The 26219-nt window shown below is 44.9% G+C and overlaps 1 protein-coding gene across 1 annotated transcript in view; it reads left to right on the top strand.

Annotated features, from left to right (window-relative positions):
* LOC308315110 (CUB and sushi domain-containing protein 1-like) overlaps positions 1–26219 on the top strand; it is a 694698-nt gene that overhangs the window by 636522 nt on the left and 31957 nt on the right. Inside the window, exons 52-61 of the mRNA XM_080762946.1 lie at positions 1255–1443; positions 2548–2733; positions 4739–4936; positions 5980–6153; positions 7525–7698; positions 8390–8563; positions 15274–15462; positions 18791–18967; positions 21588–21773; positions 25330–25506. Of these exons, the coding sequence (XP_080619072.1) occupies positions 1255–1443; positions 2548–2733; positions 4739–4936; positions 5980–6153; positions 7525–7698; positions 8390–8563; positions 15274–15462; positions 18791–18967; positions 21588–21773; positions 25330–25506 (1824 nt within the window). The remainder of the gene's footprint in view (positions 1–1254; positions 1444–2547; positions 2734–4738; positions 4937–5979; positions 6154–7524; positions 7699–8389; positions 8564–15273; positions 15463–18790; positions 18968–21587; positions 21774–25329; positions 25507–26219) is intronic.

Here is a 26219-nt window from a genome sequence, read left to right as displayed (position 1 = left end):
ACTTTCCTACCCAGGCTGAGGAATACATCCCCCCCCTTTTCACATTGGCCTGTTATAGCACCACCAACTGAATCTTTGCAAAACATATTTGGAACAAAATACCTCAAATCATCCAATTGCCATCAATGGTGTAAGAACAAGTGGCACCCTTTTCACATTGGCCTATTATAGCGTCCACAAGGGGGGAACTTTTTCTAGTTTGCATCTTCCGTGTGAACGCAGTATAATGTAAGCTGTAGTGACTCTGTCCATGGTGCTGAACTGAGCAGCAGCAGCCAACCAGCCTTTTTGACTGCATGGTGCTGAAGGGAAGTGTGTGCGTGCGTGCGTGCGTGCGTGCATGCGTGTGCGTGTGTTGTATTTTAAAAGGGGGGCTTTTTAGTAAAATCCAAGCCTACAACACCTTCTGATATTTTCACCAAAGTTAGGTTACCAGTGAATAGCAACCTGCCTATTCACTGGGGACTATGCAAGGCAGAGGCGTCCACCCCCCCTGAGTCCAAGTTAGATTAGACCGCATACCTAAAGAATGGCGAGTACCTGACAAAATGGCAGAAAGGGAGAGCAATCAAAGAAAGTGAGAGTAATCAAACTTCTAGAGTGTTCTTCATGCTCCAGCAGTTTCTGCTTCTATAACTTTGACAGCGTTTGCGCTGAGCTGCTGCCCAACTGAGGAGCACATTACTAACGAAGGCTTGGCTGCACCCAACTATTTTTTTTCTCCCCCTCGCTCACTTGCAGACGAGGAACTAATTTGGCCAATTCATTTCTGCCACAGAAACGAATGCATTTTGCCATGTTTTCAACAGGAGGTGGACGCTTTTCAGACAGGGCATTAGTCCGACATTCATCCGCATGTCGGACCAGCGTCTGGGTTGTCTGGGTTGTCATTTGTCGGACCAATGACTTGTCTGAACTACGTACTGCGCCCGTTTTCAACACGCATTAACAATTCCATGTCCCATTTCTCTAATTCAGTGCTTCCTATACAACCGGGTCAGGGCAGCTTGATACTGGTCAGATGGGTGGGCAGAGCATGTTGTTAATGATCAATTGATTGGCCTGGGCCGTGGCTCAGCCGTCCATGCACCTTGGCTGGTAATCCAGTCTGGCGGTGTGCCGCGGGTTCGACTCCCGATCCCGACGGTCTTGTCAATTCCTGTCAGCCTACTGTGATTCTATCCCTCTACAATTCATCTATGCTCTTAATTCATCCTTGTTTCCTGTGTATTTGTATCCTCTCTGTCTGACCAGCTGTCTACTGCAGCATTAACGATCCGCCAGCCAACGGGGGCGTGGTCAACCGGACTAATCTCCGCCATGGGAGCAGGTTACAGTTCTACTGTAACCACGGTTACCGTCTAGTGGGCCCCAGCAATGCCACCTGCACGCTCCACCCCAACGGGCTGTACCAGTGGGATATACCAGCGCCTCTATGTCAAGGTATAGAAACTCAATGGGATATAAGAACGGATTTTCTCTTTATTTTGTTCTCAACTAGCATGTTTTATTTATACTTCAAAGCGCAACAGTATTGCGCACAGAGAACACCTCATATACAAGCTCACATCGCATCACGGATGCGACTGTTGTGAGCGTAGAGGTCTGTGTGCGCGACACCATCGTGGGACGAAGCATAAATTATACTTGATGGGCTGCAGGTGCGTGTGCAGCCGTGGACAAACAGGCTCTGCTGCCGTGATCATGAGCACACATCCCGTTCTTATGACAGCGACTGGAGGTGTGGTTTTGAGGACAACTGATTTGAATTACTATTATTGCTCAAACACAACAGAAACCAAGGATTATATATTTGAAGAGCGAGAGATCACAATAAAAATCCTAATCATTCTTCCTCCACACTGGGAGAAAAACAGCATCTAAAAGTTTGATGGGGCATTTTTTACACAGAACTTTTCCATTGCATCTTATGAGAGGCAGGGTTCTTGTGCTGTGGGTATACGCACGCATGCTGTTGCTTATCAGAGATAATAACTATGTGGAATAGTTGTCTGGCTACGCGACACTACTCTGTAGCTGACTCACCCGCTGCTCCGCTAAATCTGTAGGCATCAATTATTATGCCAACATTATGACACTCCACGGACGATGACACACATATGATCTGTGACATAACGGCGTGTTTGGATACAGCATGTGCATATTTTGGAACTGTGTACTACAGCAGTTTAGTGTGGGGAGGTGTTGGGAGAGGTGAAGTGTGGTCCAAGAAGTCCAGGGCCCTGAAAAGCCTTAATAAAGACATGTACAATGGCGTTGGCGTTCTTAAGTAATGCACTTACTGTGTTTTGCATTAATCTGATCTTGGTCTTTACTTATAGGAGCAGGGATACGGTAAAGCACAGTAGACATTTACCAACGCCTTTTGTGAATGAAGCCCTTTGTCTGTCCCCAGTGTGTAACTTCACAGTCTCACCTGACTTGAGAACTTGAAACTATATAGCAGTTTGATTGAAAATGTCTCTCTTCAGCTGTCTCTCTCTCTCTCTCTCTCTCTCTCTCTCTCTCTCTCTCTCTCTCTCTCAGCGGTCTCTTGCGGACTCCCCCAGTCACCAGGCAACGGCAGCTTCCATGGGTCCCAGTACACGGTGGGTAGCCAGGTGACCTACGAGTGTAACCACGGCTTCATCCTGGATCCCAGTCTGACCGTGACAGCGCTGTGTCTGGAGGACGGCAGCTGGAGCAACGCTGCCACGCCCCCCAGATGTCTACGTAGGTTTACACAGCACGACACGCCACTGTTTTCCTTCTTGCCAGTGGTGTAAAGTGGAACTAAGTTAATTTATTTTTTTATTTGAAAACTTTAGTTACTTTGTAGATTTTAATTATTATACAAAAATCAGACCCGTCTGAAGTGAGTGGTACTGTACTGTACTGTACTGTACTGTACTGTACTGTACTGTACTGTACTGTACTGTACTGTACTGTACTGTACTGTACTGTACTGTACTGTACTGTACTGTACTGGTGCAACAGTGACACTTGGTGTTGAACAAACGCTATAACGCTATTTCCGTGCTCGGACACAGCCAGGTACAGACACAGCCACACACATAGCTGTCTATAGGAGTGGTTGTTGCACCACTCAGAAAAACTGAAAATAGCTGATCTACATTGTGAGCTTGTAGATGTAGATGTAGATATCATATTGCACATACAGTCAGTCCCTCTGATGCAGTAATATACAATCATCAAGCCATGGTTAATGGCATTAAGTCCATGAATTATAACAATTATGACCACAGATATGCTCTAAAAGGGTGAAAACATATTTTTTGTTTTAGCTCATTTGTATGAGTCCCATATTGATTTAATAAATAGACCAAAAATTCTAAATAAAATGAGCAAATTATTATCACATTTTGACCTAGTAATAATATTTTTGTGTACTTCTGTAAAGAATAATAGAAGCGCACTGTAACTTTTCAAGAATCTCCCAGTCAAGACTTTATTGTAGATTAACGTTTCGACATAAGGTGTTCTTCAAAATGAACAATAATAAATACCAGATGCGTCGCAACACAACGCAGCTTGTAGATCGGCTATTTTCAAGATTTTTACACATTTGAAAACATGAAATGGGACATTATGCATAATGAGTACGTATACTTTTGGTACTTTAAATACATTTTGATGGCAATGCTTTTGTACTTTTAGTTTACCTCAAGTTCCGGACTTTTCCTTGCATCGGAGCATTTCTACATTGCAGTATGGATACTTTTACCTAAGTAAAACATTTGAGATGGGGGCACGGTGGCACAGTCGGTAGTGCTGTAGCCTCACAGAAGGTCCTGGGTTCAATTCCCGCTGGAGACACTGTGGGCGCTGGGGCGCGTTCTCTCCTCTGCGTCATCAGTGCCCATACCCGAGGCGGGGTTGGCGAAAAGGCCTTTCTGTGTGGAGTTTGTATGTTCTCCCTTTGTCCCCTAGGTTAGGTACCCTCACAAAAAAACATGCAGTAATCCTGGTCTCTAAACTGCCTCCCCCTGGCCAGCCGGGGCGCCTGATGGAGGGGAAAGGAACTGGTTGGAATAACGTGTTCCTTCCACGAGCTACATCCAACCAGGGAAACTCCCCCCTGTCAGGCATGAAGGAAGTCCGTTGCTCTGCCCATGTCCCCCATATATGGGGACTAGGCTGGCGGAGGGTGTGTAGAGCCCAGGATCACATTAGATAATTGACACAGGGGTGAAAAATGGGTTACAAAATCGTGGGATAAAAAAAACAAAAACAAACACTTTTTGCTCTTCCACCTACAGCTTTTGTGCAAATCTCACAAAAATGGTACACATGATCTCTGGACCTATCCGATTACAAAACCGCAGGCAGAATTGTCATAGTCGCTCGGCTGTAAGCGGCTTCCAAAGTTAGTGGGATGGGCCTGTTTCGGAATGTCCAATCCACCCCAAATTGTATTCACATGTCGAGGGTGGTTTAATCAACGGATAGCCCAAAGCAATTCCGTTTTCATCCATAGGGGGTGCAAATTGTACGTTTATTGCAAAAACATGCTTTTTGGGGGATACATCCGCTAGGTTTACAATAGCGTAGCCTACGTGCGCTATAGCGACACAGGACAATTCCCTCCCAGTAATGGGATCTATTACATCACATTACCCACATTGTACATCATTTGGTGTTCATATATTCAGAACGGGTAAGGTCTAGTAATTATAATCGTTTGTTTGTTTGTTGTTTTTTTTACTATCTTCCAAAGCGGTCCACTGCCCCAGTGTGGAGGGGGTATTGACCGATCACATGACCTACCATCTTCTCTCTGGTTGGCCGGAGGAGTTTGGCTCCATGGTCATGTTGGAGTGCTCGGCAGGACACTATTTAGGCGTGGGCCGCAGGACGCTGCGCTGCCTCGCCAACGGGACGTGGGAAGGAGCGCAGGATCCGGCGGCGTGCAAGAGTGAGTATTGGTTCCATTTGGAAACTCTCAGAGTCGCTGCAGACCCCGTGACTCCTGAAAGAATGACCCCATTTAGACCTGGATTAACCTCTGTGTCACATACACCTCTGTGTCTCATATAGCAAAATGTTTTGAATAAGAATTTGAATGTTTTCAGAAAACCTTAGGTTAGGTTTTAGGATGCCTTGGGATTCCCGGGACCCCACTTTGAGAACCACTGGGCTACATCACTCAATCTGGTTCTCAATAGCCTCGCGTAGCGATATCACTGCATGGATATTAGTCCCTTCCCTCTCAGTGTTGATTGGTTGGTTATAGCCTGGTTCCAGACGAATCTGGTTGGCCGTCACCATTTTGGCGTCCTCCCACAATTGAGAGGGACCAGCCTAGGGTAATATGCATTGCAACGGTAGATGAAGGTTGGCTACGTGAGGCTGGGTTCTCAACATCTGATCCGGGGACCCCCAGAGAGTCCTTGAAGAGAGTACAGTGAAATGATTGAAAGTTAGATCCCAAATTGACCCATTTGTACACTTTCAGTGTTAAAAATGGACACAGAATGAGTCTACACTCACGCTAGTTTTGAACATTTTTGAACAGTAACATGCCCAAAATATGTTTGCCAGGTTAAAGTTGGTTTAAAAATGTGCTGTTCGGCAGCCACTCTTAGGCTTGATGACAGATAACAGACCTGTCCAAAAAAATTGGTTAATTTATTTTTATTATGTGCTACATACTGTACACAATATAGGCCTATATTTCCTTAACCACACGAATGCTAGTGTCCATATGCTTGGGCTAACATAAAAACTTATCTACAGTACAAGTTTGCTATGCAACACGTTTTGAGCGGCTACTTTTGGCAAAGAGATTTGGTCTAGAGGGAAAAAGAACAGACCCCTAGGCCAGGAGAACTCCGGTCAATGAATTGATGAATTGAGTTGAAGTGGTTATTTAGTCTAGAATTGTACCAGGAGACCCATAATCATTATACTTTATAACTCCCATTGTCTTTGTTTCTAAACTCTCATTTTATTCATCAGTCATCTCCTGTGGCGAGCTGCCTTCGCCTGCCTTTGGCACAAAGCTGGGGACCTTGACGACATTCGGGGCGACTGCCATCTTCATGTGTAACCATGGTTACACGCTGGTGGGATCGCATGTTAGGGAGTGCGGTGCCAACGGCCTGTGGAGTGGTGCAGAGACCAGGTGTCTAGGTGAGTGCCACCAAAACCCAGCCAAGTCTATGTAATGAGTGAGCCTTCAGCAGTACGCAAGTGGTGTTGCACCGGTTGGCCCAAATAAATCTAATCTGATTCGGGATGGCGATAGCTCATACTGTACAATTTCCCCTCGGTATGCACGTTCAAGCCTACTGTGGCCTGTGATGGAGAATATATACTATATATAATGGCCATTATGCTAACAGATTAAATGGGGTGGATGAATGAAATCTCATAAGGGGCTTCATCTAAATGAGACACAATTTGTTTTGTTTAGCAGCAGCCAGTATCCCTGATAGTATAATACTGGGTGGTTGAATTAACAGATATGAGACAATATTATGACCTCTTAGCAAAACCCATTAACCTACTCATAGCTGAGCTGCTATGCAGTTGTAAAGTTGAGTTTTGTTAACGTACATTCATCTGATGGGGCTCCAAATGGCACAGTAGAATGTGTACTACCAACCATACATTGTGGTACAGTTAGATAAAATATGTCTTCTAAAAGCCTACCTTTTCGTACCATACAGTATACTAAAGCTACTAATTATATATAAATCTTTCAATAAATGCACTGAATCTCTGTGCGTATGTATACATATGAAAATGTGCCTTTAAATGGTTAATAGTGCATTTATATAGCGTTTTTGTCCAAAGCTCTTAACATAGATGTGTGCAATACATTCACCCATTCATACATCGATGGTAGAGGAAACCATGCAAGGATTGAACTGGGAACCTCACAGTTTTCCCGGCCAATCCACCCCTAAACCGTACGTCTTTAATCCACGTAACTCGAGAACCGTTAGCCCCATGGACTTTAAATTAGACACACGCATTCCACACCAACACAGGGAGGGTAGCGCCCGCCCTTGGATTGTCGGATTATTGATTCACAGTTGTCCAGAACCGCCAGAAAAGGCCCATACTGTATATGGTCAGGCCCATATAATATATGCCCATACTGATAACATCAGAGATCTGCATATAGATTATGGACGTAAAAGGGACAAATACTGGGAAGCATGAGGTCAGTTAGCTGCCTCCCACCCAGGTTGGCAGAGGAAGTGTAGCGCCCATGATTACATTAGATAATTGACACTGCGTGAAAAAATGGGTTGAAATTTTTGTTTGATAAAAATTATACAAAAAAAGGGACAAAGAAAGACGGATTTAGAGAGCTCCATATATGAGCAAAAGGGACACAGACCGACAGACGGTTAAAACGGGTGCTATTCCCGATTTTCATTGTTCTCAACTTTCATCGTTCACAAGTAGGCCGGTGCCCGACGAGCACAGGTAAAAAGCCTATAGTTGAGGGTAAAAGCTCTGTTTGTGTGTGTATGATCTTGTCTATTGTAGCAGGCCATTGTGATTCTCCAGACCCTATTGTCAATGGCCACATCAGTGGAGATGGTTCCAGTTACCGTGATACAGTGGTGTACCAGTGCATGCTGGGATTTCGGCTAATTGGTACATCAGTCAGAATCTGCCAGCAAGATCATCGGTGGTCAGGAGCCACGCCTGTCTGTGTCCGTGAGTAGTCTTTCATTTCATAATGATTGCAGTTCATGTGTAATATTATGCCGTACGAACATAAAGGAATACTTTACTGTTGGTTGGCACCTGGAACGGACCGATGTGCGTTGCACCGCTGTGAACAATTTACAAAGTTTGACAAAATAGCCCTCATGCTACTATAAATATAGATGCCATTCACATTCTAGTTTTAGATTATTATGTAAAGGTATGTGTACTTTACTTTAGTATTTCTTTTACTTCTACTCCACTACATCTTCGACTGCGAGGCAAATATTGTACTTTTACTCCACTACATTTATTTGAAACCTTTAGTTACTAGTTGTTTGTAGATTTTGATTATTATCACAAAACATACATTAGAACCTCTTCAGCTCACAATGCGTCACGATGCGACAAATTGTGAGCTTGTAGATCTGCTATTTTCAAAATAATTTTACACATTTGAAAACTTGAAACGGGGCATTCTGCATAATGAGTACTTTCTACTTTTTATGATGCCAATATGTTTTCTTTCTTTCTTTTTTCCCCTTTTATTTTCCTTTTCCTCAAGTACATTTTGAATTCCAGACTTTTACTTGTAACTGTAGTTCTACATTGCAGTATTGATACTTTAACTTAAGTAAAACATTTCATTAGTGCATCTTACAGTTAATAACACAATGTTCTCTTCTCATCACTCCCTCAGCCATCACCTGTGGTCACCCGGGCAACCCGGCCAATGGACGGACCAACGGCAGCGAGTTTAACCTCAACGACGTCGTTAACTTCACCTGCAACCGAGGTCACACGCTCCACGGAAATGCACGTGCGCAGTGCAGGCTCAACGGGCAGTGGAGCAGCCCGCTACCGGTCTGCAGAGGTATAACACACACACACACACACACACACACACACACACACACACACACACACATGCACGCACGCACGCACACAGGAGTCTGGTGCACCGCACAGGTCCCAGACCTGGTGAGAGCAGGAATTGGACCTGGTGAGACGTAGGAGCGGTCCGGACAGGAGTAAAACCACAGAGCCTAGTCCTTCCATGCGCCGAGGCTGAGGGAGTGATGAGAAGAGAACATTGTGTTATTAACTGTAAGATACACTAATGAAACGTACTGTATACCTCCCAGTCCCGGCAGAGTAGCTCCGGATTAGTTCCAACGGATTGTGTGGCCCTGGTCTTGCCCTAATGGGACTGATCGAGGGTAGCTACTGGGACGTAAGTCGGGACTTGATCAACCCCGGCTGGGTCGCCTGAGTGAGGGGTATGATGTTCAACAGACCCAAAACCCAGATGAGGTTGGGATATATCACTGAGGATACTTCCCAGGTGCATCCATGCGATTTTGTTTTTGTTCCAATGTAGAACTACTGCGTTACAAGTAAAAGTCCGGAATTCAAAATGTACTCGAGTAAAAGTATTGGTATCAAAATGTATTTTAAGTACCAAAAGTAGAAAGTACTAATTATGCAGAATGTCCCTTTTCAAGTTTTCAAATATATAAAAAAATAATTTGAAAATAGCCGATCTACAAGCTCACAATGCGTCGCGATGTGGCCAAAATCTATATAACAATAAATCAAAGTAATCCATTTAATTGATTATGTAAGGGATAGTGTATGGCTAGGTGGTCATTGTTTATAGATAAATCACAGAGGGGGTGATTTATATATCAACAATGACCACCCAGCCATACATTATCCCGCTTATTACACGGCTACTGTATAAATTAATATATTTGACCCAAAAGGGACAACAAAACAAAGTAGGCCTATGTCCTTGCTTACGGTAATGAAAGTATTCCAAGTTGGCCCCACAGAGTGCAATGAATCGGCTTGGAAACAAGAAAGTGAGTGTTGATCAAATGGAATCAATTTCCGATTACTGCATCGTCTTTCTTTCGCTTCAAATGTTTTCAAAAACATTCTTGAGAGCAATGTTTAGCTGTCAATTATATTGTGTGTTTGTTTACATGGCTGTCATGTTGGATACAGCATTTCAATCCAAGCAGCGAAGCCAGGTGCTCCGAGGCTTTGATTAGACAGCTGTTGTAGTCTGTTTTAGAGCGGAGCAGTCTGTTTTCAAGGAATAACACATGCACCGCTCAATTCAGCGATTGACCAATCAGAATCAAGCATTGAAATAAGCTGTGTAATAAGAACAAATATTCAGTTTTAGTCTATTAAACAGTGTGTTTAATCATTTATACGATGAATCGGAAATGTTATCAATAGAACAAGAAAATAGTGGCGACCCACTAACCTCTTTGTCATTGCCACCCCACCAGCCGTGAACTTGTTTAAAAGTAGTTTTTTCCAACACAACTCAACTCAAACTAAAGTCTGTGACAGAAGAAATGGGCTCTTTTAAACGTAACATTTTTAAACCCTTTAAACAACTCGGAAGACAGTCGAAAATAATGCAGAGAGAGAGAAACAAACAAGCAACATTTGTTGTTGTTATTGCATCACTTTACACCATTGTTGACGAATGTCAGTAGATTAGATGTTTTTGCTCACACCAATTATTTTCTTTTCCATACATGCAGAAAATTGCCTCAGCCTAAGTGTGGCAAAATTAATTAAGTGACTAAAAAGTTGAGTTTCTCCAGTCCAGAAGCACTTGAGCATAGGCCTACAGGCTGAAAGACAGTCGGTGATGTTAACTAACAATGATTATTGTGTTTATGGTAAGCTTACCTTTTATCCTTTCAACCTTTTGAAAGGAAGTGTGCAGAACAAAGTCTGCACGCTCAGCTTGGAATAATTTTTTTACTGCCCAAAGTTGAGATCACAAGATCTTCATCAGGAATTCAACGTCCTGATGAAGTTGCATTAACTAAAGTTAACGGTAATAATGAGTTGAGCTCATTATGCGGATATTGTCCCAGCCATGTTTCATTTCTTTTTTTTCTTTTTTTAAGAAAACATTTTTAGAATCTGCTTCAGGTCTAATGGGTAAAATTATGCTATTGGAATCTACATACTGTAGGCCAGGGCATTCATTTAGAGAGGTTAGGAGATAACAGGTTTCTACCCAACAGTATTGATTTCATGTAATGTATATGTGTACTATATATGCACGTCATCACATGAACTGTCAAAATGCTTAAAAATACTGTAGTCCAAAAAATTAAATAAAAAATAAACCGGCAATTTTCACGAGATGTTAAATTAGGAAGTACAGTATATACTTGATCATACTGCAGCGTCACACAATAGCGAAGCGACACATTTTGAGCTTTCCAATTGGCTACTTTGCTTTTTTTTAAGATAGGGTGCTGTACTTTTTGCCATAATGTTCTGTTCTTACCTCACGCTGGTCACGCTAAAGTATCTCTAGAAGCGTTAATATTCTAAACAGGATGCATGCTGAAGTCAGAAATGAAGACATTGTCCTTTTCGTCAAAACCATGGAGAGCTCCCTAGAGCCGTAAACAAGGAAGTGAACGGCAGCACGCATGCACAAAACACAAGGTGCAGAAGGAAAGGCCAACCAAAAAAATCTAAAGACGTGTAAGGCCAAGGCCAAGGCCAACACACAAGGCCTCCTGCGGTTTGACTAGAAAGGACGTCTATACACGTCCTTAGCAAAAATTGTGTTAAGTTCAGGTGGGTGGTGCCAAGGTGAAAACCAGGTATACTTTGTGGGGTAGCTGTTTCACCGGACCAAAAAACACACAGAGTTCAAGTTCAGAGTGCTAAAGCAAGGGCACTTTTATTTGTTTTCGCATCACAAAAAGGTTAACTCATAGGCTCGCCCACTCTAGGGAAAGGGGCTTTGACTCAGTGGCTCTTGCTTTGTCAGAGCATGGTCATCAAATAAAGTTCCTTCTGTTTATTAAGGCTGGGGACCTTGTCCCACAGCATTCATCGGGGGGGGGGGGGGGGGCTAGGGACACTCCGGTGTCCCAGCCACTATGCCTCTAGTTTCCAGAGCCCAGCGGTCACTTTCAGGTATGGGTAGGTGAGCCTGAGAGATGAGATTCACAGAGTTAGTATTGACATCGCATCAAGTTAACGTCGGGCTCATAACTGGTATATTAATAGGAGGGGCAATCTGCATGGTTCAGTCTTACCGGATTGCCGCACGCCAGCCTGTCTCTCGGGAGAGTCTCTGAGAGTGTGCGCCGGAGAGGACAGAGACTTTTAAGCTGCCTGGGTGTGGTCGCGCAGCCGGTGTCCCATTAAGGCCGACGAGGAGCCGGGCTGGGATGTACCTCCCTTCCAGGACCCGCCCTCGTTGCCGTTGGCAACGCTTCACTCTGCCCGTCTCTCTCCCACTCTCCCCGAGGTGGCTATGCCGTGGCGCGCGGTCCCGGACCGAGACGCCACAACTTCATGATCTTCTAGTTGAATTATAGTACCTGATATGTTTTAGGTGTGGGGAAATCAGCCACCTAGACTTGCATGAGATCGAAAACCACGTCGGCGAGATGTGCATCATCCTTCACGCAGATCGATGTCTGCATCACTGGTGAAACACATCCACGCATATAACTTTCATCATTTGATGTTTACGTATTTGTCCATTTCTGCTGTCAGCAGAACTGTAAAATGCTATGAAATAATGTGCAGTGCGAGATAACAGAACAAGATACAATACAGTACTAAACATCTATAAATAAACAATCCAATCTATAAATAATTGCACACGTGCTCTCTGCCCACACTCACACAGGTGCATGCGCAGTCGCGCACGTACCACACACACACACACACACACACACACACACACACGTGCGTGCAAACAACACACAGATTGGCACACAAACGCATTCTTCTCCACTTGTCAACCATGCATGGTTGTTTCACTGGAAGTCTCTCAAGACCTGTTCTACTGGAACCGCCAGGAGATGCTGAAACGCATGCGCACACGCACACGCACACACACACACACACACACACACACACACACACACACACACACACACACACACACACACACACACAGGTCGATATTATAGCTGCTCAGCTGGAGTTTCCATTTAATTCTTTCTCGCTTACTGGTTCTCTACCCCCACATCTCTCTCTGTCGCTCTACCCCACCCCCCTCCCCCCATTTCTCTTTTGTGTCTCTGTCCTCCCTCTGTTTTTGCGCCAGTAGCAGCTGTCAATTATGAGGCTGAAACCTTCTCTATTCCCACAGTGTTAACAACACGCGCACACGCACACATGCCCGCACACACTGACACGCACACGCACACTGCTGTCCCCCGTGGACTTCAATGTGAGCTTCCTTCCCCCCATGTGACACGCAGAAGAGGATAAGGTGCTCAGACGGGATGAGGGCAGGAATGTGTAGAGAACAGAGACTTATCATAAGAGCGAAGACTAGAACACACTGGAGGAGAATGGAACACTGCAGAAATTAATAGATTTCTAGAGCCCAACGAACAGCAGAAGCCAAATTAAAGACATTATGAGAAGGATGGAGCGGATGGAGGCTCAGGAAGAAAAACCAAGAATGACTCGGTCATAATTGCCAGCTTGTGTAGTGCAGAGTATGTGTTTGTATGCCGTTCAGACTGGGTTTTATGGGTAAAGTCTCCCATTGGCTAGAGGCAGCCAATCATGAAAAAGTGTCCACTAAGGTCGTCAGTACAGTCGCTAGTAGAGAAGTATAGCAAATGTAGTCCAGGCGCTTTTCAAGCACCTGTCAAAAAATAAAGGGCAGCGGAGGAGAAGGTTCACTAACAAAGCCAAGCGGAACGGAACGGAACAGAGAGAGAGAGAGGCATAACAGCTAGCTGTCTCTTTGGAAGAGTGTATCGCTGTTGGCCAGAAAACCCAACAGCAGCGGTTCTCCTCAAACGTGTTAGAAAACCTGACAGCAGTGATTGGATCTCCTCAATCATTTTCATGTCGAGAAGAACCCCCGTCCGTTTCCAAAATGATTTGTGCCAGGGACTCCCAGAATAGAAGATTTTCTGTAAAAAAAAAAAAAAAAGGCAAAATCATTCACAATGTTCTAAGGATTTCAACATACACGTGACTGCAACACAGGTTATTATTATTTTTGTATTATTACATTTCCTGAAATGTGAAGGTGTGTGTGTGTGTGTGTGTGTGTGTGTGTGTGTGTGTGTGTGTGTGTGTGTGTGTGTGTGTGTGTGTCACTCGTAGAGGTTGATCATTCAGCCTGGGACACTATCGAGTGAATGGAACATAGGCCTACGCAATAGCTGGATGTTTTTTTCATGGGCCGAATTAATCAGTCTCTCCGTTATTTACATTTTTCAAAAAGTTCTAATCGGATAATGATGATCTTTAGCGTGGAGAGAGAGAGAGAGCGAGAGAGAGAGAAAGTATTTCAGTCTGATTTGCTCTTTGTCCATTAATTTTGATACATGTTGATGTATACATGTTTTGATACTTGATGTTGTCCTGGACAGTCAGCTCTCATTCAAAGCACACATTACAGCGGTCACTTGATCCTGTAGGTTTACCCTCTATAACATTCTACGAATTAGACCGTTCCTCAGGAGTCAGCCCAGCTCCTTATCCAGACATCAGTCTCCTTACTGGCCTACCGGCATGCACACTTAAGCCTCTCCAATTGATCCAGAATGCCGCAGCTCGCTTAGTCTTCAACCCGACATAAATCTCACATGTCTCTCCCCTTCTCCGCTCCTGACTGACCTTTTCCACCACCGACATGATCCTGCACCTTCTCTTTTAGACTATTCTGTTCTATTTTTCTGTTGTTTTATTATTGACGTCTTCTACACTGTATTATATTGTATTGTATTGTGTATTGTATTTGTGAAGCACTTTGGTACAATGAGAGTTGTTTTTAAATGTGCTATATAAATAAACTTGATTTGATTTGATTTGATTTTGGTCAAAACTCTGATGCTGGCCTTCAAAGCAATTTAAGGTATATCTTCAAAGTCTGATCAGACCCTACAAACCCTCCAGCGCGCTCAACTCAGCCAATGCAGGGAAGCTGGATGAGCATTCACTAAAACACCAGGACAACGCTCCACATGTCCCAAACTCTTCTCCCTTCTGGCTCCAAAGCTATGGAATGAACTTCCCTTTGCAATCAGAACTGCAGACTCACTCCCAATCTTCCACCGTAGTCTGAAAACTGACCTCTTCAGACTCCATCTTAGCCCGTAGCACTTTCCCTAGCCTCGACGACCCTACAGGGCAGGCATATGCAAAAGCTCAACTTATGTAATTTAGATAGACATTTAATGGAGACATACTGTAGCACTCTATAGTGTATATAGTTTTCTTAGCTTACGTATGATTCTTGATGACTAATTTCATGTATTTGATGCCTTGCTTACTGTAAATCGCTCTGGATTAAGAGCGTCTGCTAAATGCCTAAATTGTAAATTGATGAATTGAATATATACTGTAGGATGACCACAATGGAAACAAGTCCCCAGGACTTTTTGTGTTATTCTTTTAGCTTTACAGGTACATAAGGTACATAAGGAGTTCACTATAGTATTTCTGGTAACATTATTGGCCAAACAGAACGTCTGACAAAAATGTCCTTCACAAGCTGTTAGTATCTGACATCTCTGCATTGTGTGTGTTTGTATTGTCATATAGTGGTCAACTGTTCGGACCCGGGTCAGGTGGAGAATGGCGTGCGTCAGTCTGGACTACGTTACCCAGAAGTCTTTAGCTACGGCGTCACCGTGGCGATCCACTGTAAACGAGGCTTCTACCTGCTGGGCTCCGCCCTCCTCACCTGCCTGCATGACGGACGCTGGGACCGACCAATCCCACGCTGCCTAGGTACTGTATGGAAAACTGGGGTTATGCAAGTATAAGTACCAATTACAACACACACACACACACACACACACACACACACACACACACACACACACACACACACACACACAGTCTTTCCCAGGGAAAGCTATTCTAGGTGTGAAATAGCTTGAAGAGGCACTGACTGACTTGGGGTGAGATACAGATAGAATGAAAGAGGTTGTGGAAGGAAGGAAGTCGAGGAGAAAATGGGAGGAAACTAATCATAAAAAAGAATGAGCGGCGTGTGCGTGCATGCGTGCGTGAGTGAGTGCGTGCATGCTTACATGTGTATTGAAAGCCAGAGGGGAGTGAGTGAGTGTGTGTGTGTGTGCATGCATGCTTGTGCGTCCGTGCTTACATGTGTATTGAAAGATGCCAGAGGCATGTGTGTGTGTGTGTGTGTCCCTTGGGGTGACAGGCTTTATTGTCAGAGAGCTACCTGGCAGCAGATAGAAACACATAGATAGAGAGATGGGGATGGATGGTGGGGTGGTGGAGACAGACGGACGGACGGACGGACGGACAGACGGACGGACGGACGGACAGACAGACAGACAGACAGACGGACAGACGGACAGACAGACGGACGGACAGACGGACAGACAGACGGACAGACGGACAGACAGACGGACGGACGGACGGACGGTCGGACGGTCGGACGGACGGACGGACGGACGGACGGAGAGGCTGTATACACAGAGATACACAGAACAGAATACACAGGCAGATGAGAAGGTTGCTGTTTACAGAGAGAATGGAGGGGGGGGATGGGGGGCTGTGAACATTATAGTTCCATCACAGACTGCTTGGAGTTGGTTGGACTATTAAAGGGGAATTTCACCGCTGGGAAAAAACAGCAGTTTATCGCGCCGCCTTTTGGCCAATTGGAGTAAAACTGGTTTCATTGCCATTTGGCATGACCCTCTACTAGGGTTGTCCCGATCCGATCACGTGGTCGGAAATCGGGGCCGATCAGCTGCTTTGTGTCTGAATAGGAAAACATTATTTATTTTAGCTTTTAGTCAAAATAAGAATAATATTGCATTAAGATGAGATTTTGTTTGTTAAATAAGGTCCATCCATCCATCCATCTTCAACCGCTTATCCGTAGTCGGGTTGCGGGGGCAACAGCTCCACCAGAGAGCTCCAGACTTCCCTCTTCAGAGTAACATTAGTGACTTCCTCCTGGGGGATCTCGAGACGTTCCAAAGCCAGTGAGTCAATGTGTTTCCTCCAACTGCGCCTTGGTCTGCATGCCCCGGGGTCTCCTCCCAGTGGGACGTGCCTCGAGGACCTCCCTATATAGGGAGACGCCCGAGAGGCATCCTAACCAGATGCCCGAACCACCTAAGCTGGCTCCTTTCCAGGCGAAGAAGCAGCGACTCTACTCCGAGTCTCTCTCGCGTGACTGAACTTCTCACCCTATATCTCTAAGGGAGATGCCAGCCACCCATCCAAGAAAACTTTCGGCCGCCGCTTGTATTCGCGACCTTATTCTCGGTAGACAGAGATCTTTGCCTTCTGGCTCAACTCTTAACCCATTCTGACCTGAGATCAGATTCATACGAAGGTTTCCACTGGACACCCACTGGTCTGATGAACCCATTCTGACCTGAGATCAGATTCTAAAAATGTCAGTCGTTCTTCGAATTTTTCAAAAATAGCAGACCTACAAGCTCGTATCGCGCCACTCGGTGGCGCGATATGAGCTTGTAGATCTGCTATTTTTCAATAGCTAAAGCATAACATGATGCCAACACCAAAATGGGTGCCCGGTCAGAATGGGTTAATCACAACAGTGCGCTACAGCAACTGCAATACCGTTCAATTATCCGGCTGAAAAAAGGTAATAATTATAATAACTAATCTCATTATGGACCCATAATAAGTTGCATAATCATGCAGCTCTATAACAGTGACACAGACGTGACAGAAATGGTACAAAAAGAGTTTAAAAAATATATACAGTAGTGCCTAGTATACTTAGTATACTTTTGTACTCACTTTAGGTCTTTTCGGTGCATGGGCGGAGCATACAAATTATATCCATATCTATGAGATGTTTGGTGGGAGAACTAAAGGTCAGAGGTCAAAAGTCAGAACACGAAATATGAGTATATAGCGCGAAAACCGACTGCTATTTTTCGCGGAAGAAGAAGAAGACAAATCCGTCAAAAAACAATAAGGGAACAAGAAGTTGTGCCAGTTTAACCACTTAAATTGGCATCCCTGTTGAGGGCACCTCTTGTGTTACTGCACAGTAGTCTGGAGTGTTAATTCCAAAGTGGACGGTAAATAATCTGATCACTGGACACAGCTGTGTTTGATGGATATGTTGTTTTACATCACCCGTGGAATGCAAAACATGATTGCACAGCTGCTCCAGAATGACAGAGAAGTAGAGAGGCAAAAGAGCAAAGCACAGAAAACAGCGAGACAGTGAGTTCCGTGGAGAGGATTACATTTCAGATAAATGGTTTTGGAGGATTGCACAGGGGGGGGGGGGGGGGGTATTGGATGACTAGATATTTGGCAGAAATACAATATTGCTACAGTTCCATGTTGGCCGCGTCCCGCTCAATCCCCTGGTCCGAAACCATTTGACACAGGTTATTGATTTGGAAATGGTATTAGCCGTCAGGTTTCCAACTTCCACAGCGACGTAAACAGAGGTCCACCGTGGAAGGGCGTCCGACTGCAGAATGCTGTGACTGACCGTGACCAGACACCGATCAGAGTGAACCATTAATAACAACAGTGCTCAGAGGGCTTGCTACACGGCTCCCAGGAGGAGAGCTCTGCATGAGACATTTTTTCACTCTTTCTTTCTCTTTCCCACTCTTTGTATCTGTGTTGACGCAAGGGAGACATACTGTGCCCATCCTAGCTGGGAGAGTTATCCCCTTTTTGTAGATCAAACTATTTTTCTAGACAAACACTTGTGCTCTGATTTGTCTTTTCTTTATATAGGCTACACTTTATTGAGTCAAAAACTGTACAAGTCGTTACAGTGCGTTACTATCATTAATGGCACGCCTGTGTTGCTGCAAGAACGAGCCGAAGGCGAGTTCTTTAAGCAGCGCAGAAGTTCCAATGACAGTAACGCACAACCTCAAGTGTAATTTTGCGATTATACAACAGTTTCCCTTAAAACTATGATTTTCGCTTTCCAAGAAACTAGCTAGCCTAGCCACCGAGTCTGAAGCACGGTTGTTACAACCAATCAGATTGCGTCCTCGAAACGACCTGTTGATATTAACCCTGCACCGGTCCCCCTCTCCTCAACCCGTCCTGTGTCTCACCACAGCCATCTCCTGCGGTGACCCCGGTTTGCCTCCCAACGCGCTGGTGTCCGGATCCCGCAGCTGGACTCACGGTTCAGTGCTGCAGTACTCCTGCCTGCCTGGAGGGGTGCTGGTGGGCAACGCTACGCGCCACTGCCAGGAGGACGGCACATGGAGTGGAGCGCCGTCATACTGCACTGGTAAATAATATATATATAGGCTCTCAGGCATTATGGGTAAATATACAGTGTATAGGCTCTCAGGCATTATGGGTAAATATAGGCTCTCTCTCTCAGCTGTTGGGCTGAAACCTTGCATGTCCAGAACTGCTACATGTTAGGCAATGGAAAAAATAGCCTGTGTTCCAGTGGATCCAGTGTAGTTATGTTCTAGTTTCATTTTTATCCCACCATTTTTCCATCCATCCATCCATCCATCCATCCATCCATCCATCCATCCATCTCCATCCATCTTCAACTGCTTATCTGTAGTCGGGTCGTGGGGGTCCATTCAATGGGAATGTAATCTTTGTGTAGGACAAAAATAGCCGATTTGCTCGCTCTTATCATCGTCCATCATCATGACGTAACATGTCAATTTGCTCAGACACATGTGACGTAAATTCTCCATTCATTATCAATGGTATTTAATCTTTGTGTTAGGACGGAAATCTCCATAGCTGTGTATAGGAGGGGCTAGCGCCCCTCAAAAAGTTGAAATAAGGAGATACAAGGTTTCTTCCTGACAGCAGTGATTATGTAACATTACCTGATGAGCCATACAGAGCTTCTCACAACTGGGTTGCTTGTGGATTGCATGCACGCCGCACGCACGCACACACGCTTTCGGTCACAGTACTGTTAACCACTTTCAACCTGGCCTCCCACAGTGCGTTGGGAGTTTGTAGATCGGCTATTTTAGCTACTTTAGAATGACACCGCTGTACGATGGCGTATAAGACGGGGCTTAAATAGATAAGTATAGGTTTTCTTTTCACTTCTCACAGAGAGGGCTCACAGCGTGATTTACATACAGTATAGGATTTAAAACAGCATTTGGCATATTTGGATAGGATTGCGACAAAACATAATCACCATGATATCAAGGCTTCATGGTGTGTGTAATTGATATTAGTTTTTTGGTTGAACTACTCCTTTAAGACTGACAAATAGTTTGGGAGCTATAGAGCAGCGCTTCTCAAATGCGTTGTTCCCCCTCCCCCACCCATCTGACCACTTAACGGACCCGGCGCCCTTTGCGCCTATTTCCGTACGTATGTTTCTCCACGCCGATGGCGCCTTTGCACGCCTTTTTTAATATCATATAATCAATATAATGATTATGGTCCTGTACACGCTCATTAGACTCCCGTACGGGGAAAAAAACAAAAACAAAGGGGACCCACTTGAAATATCCTCACAGCCCACCAGTGAGCCCCGGCCCGCACGTTGGGAATTGCACGTGCGTATGCTCGCTCACACGCTCACAGCCCGGTGTAAGCTTACGTGTGTGTGAGTGAGTGTTCATAGCCAACCTGGCGTGGTGGGTTTTTCTATAAAAAAGGGGGCTGAGAGGGGAGAGAACGGGGGGACGCACGTCGCTCAAGGTGTCAAGCGGTGCGCGTGGTATAGCATCACATCCTACGGGAAGCCTCGCAACATGACATGTGATCATTTTCCCAAACTCAACATCAATCTGTCTCTCCAGCTGAAAAGCAGCAGGCTTTACCCTGCTGGCCTCGGAACGCTCTCCCCTCAGCGGGACGGCAGCCCCTCTCTCTCTCTCTCTGTCTCTCTATCTCTCTCTATCAGCCCCATGCGTGCAGGAGGCCTCATTGAGATGCAAGAGAACTCACCGCCGCTCAGAGCTTATAGCTTCTTAAATTCACAAATCCCCCTGTCGGATGTTTTAACTAAGCTGCTAATATTGTAACACCCACCTTAATGCTAGTATAGAACATGCATATATGGCGCAGCTTTAAATGTACTGTAAGGTACACTCTGCACGCACGCACGCTCGCACGCACGCACGCACGCACGCACGCACGCACGCACGCACGCACGCACGCACGCACGCACACACGCACGCACGCACGCACGCACGCACGCACACGCCGTGTAGGCCTTCTATACTTGTCTGTACAGCAGCTCAAGACTCAACAGATACATTTGGCATCATCCCCGGGACCCAAAACACATAAGAATATGTATTAAAGGCCTATTTATTTGTGAATGTAGCCGATCTAGTGTACAAGCTCACAATACGATCCGATGCATTGTGAACTTATCAACTACTACTTGAACTAATTGTTTTATTTTTTACATTATGAAATGTAAAAATAGTTTAATTCATTTTTTCTGAATTTCGGAAACCCATAAACATAAAGCATTTGGGAAACACTGCCATAGAGAAACCAGTGGTCCTTCAGGGGGTTCCAGGTGGTCCCCAGCTAAATGATTTAGGAGTAAAATTATTACTTAATTTAGAAGAAGTCTACACAATTATAGAATGTAGAGGAATTGTTATTTTGATCAATGTTTCCTTTTATCTCTCCTATGGTACCAACATCAGTACAGCATGTTATTGGGGACAAAATCCTATCCAATGATAACAAAATAGTGAAGGTTTTGGGTCTAAGAGGCAGATTTTTGTCCATGCTGAATACCATATCCCTTTGAAAAACATTTTTGAAAAGTTAAAATAGCCGATCTACATCGACACGTTTTGAGCTTGTACAAATACAGAGTAAATAATGGACGTTGAAATGAAAAGGGTTGAAAAGCACTGCTGTACATGCATAACAGCCCTCCCTCCTCTCAGGTGTGAGCCCAGGAGTGTGTGGGGACCCCGGGGTTCCCCCCCACGGTGCCCGCCTGGGCGGAGAGGAGTTCAAAACCAAGAGCCTGCTGCGCTTCAGCTGCGAGGCGGGATACACCCTAATGGGCTCAGCCGAGAGGACCTGCCTCCACAACGGAACCTGGAGCGCCACGCAGCCCGTCTGTCAAGGTGAGGAATCGCCTCGGTCGGTATCCAGGCTTTCATTTTCGTTTCGCATTCGGCTCAGAAAGGAAAGCCTGCATGGGGAAAACGACACACATTTCCTGGTCTAGGAGTGGGAGTGAACTACAGTGTAGACGACGGGTGTCGTTCCAAATGTGCTGATGTGGTCAGTGTTGGGCTGCTGCACTTTGAGAACCACTGTTCTCTGTTCAAGTGGTTAATTACACCTCCTTATGGCTATTGACGTAATTGACGTAATGAATCAATAAATCCCTCATGGCCACGTTACGTCATGTTATTGACGTAATCGTTTAATTCCCTGTAATCGGGAGCTTAATGTAACAAAATGTAGCAACTTTCAGCTTGTTTGGCTAACGGATGTAATCTACCTAAAACCGGCCGAAATCTGCACATGCACAGTCGATCACGCACGCTCGCAGTCTTTATGTGCATCGCTGCGTAAATGATTGGCTTGATTAGAACTTAATTTGACTTAGTTATAAAAGAGATCTAACAGTGCTACACAGTCCAAAGCTACTAATGCTTTGGACGTTATGGTTCGTTAAACCGGATGTGCTTTTGCCAGATTGGTCAAAATCGGCATAATGGTGACGTTACCTCCACCATCAGGACTGGGTATAATATACTATAGGATTGCCGTGTTAAAATGAGGTATAGTGTGTGTGTATGTCACGGATTTTTCTATTGGCATTAAAATGACGAATTAAACATAATGAATAGTGCAGGCAGAAGGCACAATCCACTGTTAATTAGGCTGGCCATAAGCCAGTTAATGTGTGTTAAATCAGTGTTACATTTTGAACCGTGGGAGTTTACAAATCAAACCAAATGGACCCTGTATGATGGGTCCATTTGGTTTTCGTGTCAGTGAAATTCACAGGGCAATGCGGTGAAGCTCAGTCTACTCTACAGTATCAGATGCTTAAAGTTTATGTGGAGGTCCGAACCATTTCTTAATGATACACTGGTTACTATCAGATCATGTTCCACGTCAATTATGTTGATGTTCTGTATACGCAACCAGTCAATCTATTTGACTTTAAACTGTGTGTGCGTGCATGGGGGTTTCGTGTGTTCCATTTATTTACGACCTTCCAGAGTTGTTTCTCATTAAGCTAATTGTGTTTTAAGGCTGATTCAGACAGAAAGAGACATCCATCACTGAGGCACAAGAGCCAACAAACAGTTCTCACCCAAACCCCCCCCCCCCCCCCACGCACACACACACACACACACACACACACAATGCCACATAAACAATGCTGCTCGCTCGCACGCACGCACAAAACCATGTCACCACAACACACACAACCATGCCACAACACACACACAGAAACAAAGCCTTCCATTCTTCCACCACTCGTGCCTGGCATTCTTGCACACCGGGCGTGCACCACACACACACGCACACGCACACACACACACACACGCCCGTGCCGTTCACTCCAGAGCTCTCTAAAGGCTCTAACTAATGAATCCATTCAATAGGTGTTTGATTGTTAATGCCTGTCAGCTGTCATGAACCTATTAGCGAGATGTGCTGTGGTTGGTTGCTAATGCCTGTCTGGCCTGTTAAGTGGATGTGCTGTGCCAGCACCTCCAGATCGATGGATCACTGGTTCAGACCAGAGACCACAGATAGACACTATGAGGCTGCTGGAGCGGGAAGCTCCTCGCTGCCCGCCACGGAAACCTTGGATGTCCAAAAAGCCTTTACTTTTCACAGAAAAAAAAATAAACAAAAACAATCTCTGTTCCAATGTATAGAATGTACTTATTATTAAAGATGGAGTGCTGTCATTTTTTCCCCCCAATGATCATAAGGTAGTATATCAGGTAGTATATATCAGTTAGTATATCAGGTAGTATATATCAGTTAGTATATCAGGTAGGTATACTAGTAGGAAGATAAAAAGAAGTGTACAGAAAGTGTAAAAACGCTGTTTTCATGTGGCCACACACACCCACCAGTTAATTAACGGCGCGTTCGGAAATAGCGCACTGAGCACACTGTACAATGCAAACTAATAGGCGAGTGCGCTCCGGTGCAGTATTTCCATAATAAAAGGATAGAGACGAAACTGCTGAACACTAAAGTGCTTCAACGAGAGACTATTTTTCCGAACACGCCCAAAGTATACCTGGTTTTCACCTTAGCACCAACCACCTGAACTTACGCCATGCCCACAACTTCCGGGTATGATTATGTCTCGCGCATACCCTCTATTTGGTCGCGGACCCAGATCTAGAAAAGATCTGGAACTTTTTTAATGCTCAAAAATTGCAGATGTACAGTACTGTACATGTGCAGTAAAATGGTTACTTACAATGATTGTGATGCCACACAACGAAAAATGTTCGTCGACTACCATTTTTCACTGACGACAATGTAATGAAAACTAAGCTACGATGAGAAAATGTGTAAAACAATAATGCATTGTCTTCGTGTAAGTAATCAACTGGGGAACTTAATATTTTTTTACCTATTCACCTATAGGCCTACTGTAGGTGAAAATTACAAAATGTGTGATAAATATGAAAAAGCTACTCCTGTGGAAGTGTTATCATATAACACTGATAAGGTATGGTATTGCTGAACTCGATTCATAATCAACGTTCCAATATTTTGGAGGCCTGGCTCATGGACTAAAAACTGGCTGTGAACTGAACCGGTTCCCAACCGGTGGAAAAGGGGCCTCTGAGAACAACATAAAAAGTTGAAGTCGTGGAGATACGAGGTTTTGTGCCTGATAGTTAGTTCCACTGTCCTGCTACAGGTATTGATGAGTAGCTGGTAATTAATGGTTCCATCTCTCCATGATCATCTCACGGAGTGCTCTGCTTTATCTTTGCATCCAACCTTTCTTTCAGTAATAGGAGGATCGATAAGGCCGGAACACTTGAGTGCATTGCTTATCTTGCCCGTGGCAGTGATTGATGTGAATATAATACCAGACACATTTTCAGTCCCTAGCTCACAGCTGTTGCCGAGGATCCAATCACGGAAGAAAAAAACCGTCCTTATGCACACCGACGGGGGACAGGTGCGTTGGATAAATGAACCGGAAGAGTAGGAAAAGCAACGTTTCGGTTGGCCGGGCCTTCGTCAGACAAAGGTCTGAGCAACCAAAACGTTGCTGCTTAAATACAATTCTGTAAGTCAAGACAGTGTGCAGGATTCCAGTCTTTGAGGATCAAATGGCCAAACTGCCTCACATTAGCCAGGTCTCTAGTCAACCTCAGGGACCGTTTCTGTCCTGTGGTAATCCTCCCGTAACTGCATCCAACAGTCAGTGGCGGAAGAAGCTGCAAAGTAACTTGTAACTTGCGGTAAAAAAAAGTACAATATTTGCCTCTGAAACGTAGTGGGGTAGAAGTATAGAAAAAGTATTAAAAAGTTGAATAACTCAAAATGTTACTTATCGTGAGTACAGTACTTGAGTATTATAGTTTCCACCACTGCCAACAGCAAGGGCTTGAGTGACAGCAGTAAATTATTAATAATTACAATACATCATGCATATTTAATATGTTTCTGCAGCGGTATCGTGCGGTAACCCCGGCACCCCGGCCCAGGGCAGGATAGTCTTCAGTGATGGCATCACCTTTGGCAGCTCCGTGGCTTACGCATGCTGGGAAGGATTCAAGACATCGGGCCTCACCACCAGACACTGCACCACTAACGGAACGTGGACGGGACAACCTCCTGACTGCACTGGTAGGATTTATATAGATTTTATTTGTTCTTATTAGTATTGCTGCAGTATCATTGACAGTGTTGCTATTAGGGGATGGATAGAGCAGGCGCAGTTCCTAGCTCGCTCGCCCTCTACTATTCTACTATTAGGACTAGCAGTACTTAGTATTCGTTGGTAGTAGTAGTAACAGTAATATTATATTATAGAATTATTATAGTGGAATTCTTAGTGCTACACGGGCACCACGGCGGCGGTGGCTCAGGGGTAGAGTGGCCGGATGATGGTAACTGCAAGGTTGCCAGTTCGAACCTGAGCTCCCCCAGAGTCGATGTCGAAGTGTCCTTGAGCAAGACACTGAACCCCTAATTGCTCCTGAATGTAATGCACAATCTCTGTACAGCGCCTTGGATAAAGGCTCTATATAAATGCACCATTCCCTTTTACCACCTCCCTACTCGGGGACCACCCAAGTCGGGGACGATATAAACTGGGAACTCGGCACTAACTGCACTCCCCTGGTCATCTGGGACCAGGGGAGTGCAGTGTGTTACACCCCAGGTGTAACACAGGGTCTTCAGCCCCTCCCTCTACTGTCCTACCCCAGGTGTAACACAGGGTCTTCAGCCCCTCCCTCTACTGTCCTACCCCAGGTGTAACACAGGGTCTTCAGCCCCTCCCTCTACTGTCCTACCCCAGGTGTAACACAGGGTCTTCAGCCCCTCCCTCTACTGTC

This window comes from Protomyctophum bolini, assembly GCF_963924005.1.
Source record: "Protomyctophum bolini genome assembly, chromosome: 1".
NCBI classification, from domain to species: domain Eukaryota; kingdom Metazoa; phylum Chordata; class Actinopteri; order Myctophiformes; family Myctophidae; genus Protomyctophum; species Protomyctophum bolini.
This window is presented reverse-complemented; position numbering and strand designations above follow the sequence as displayed.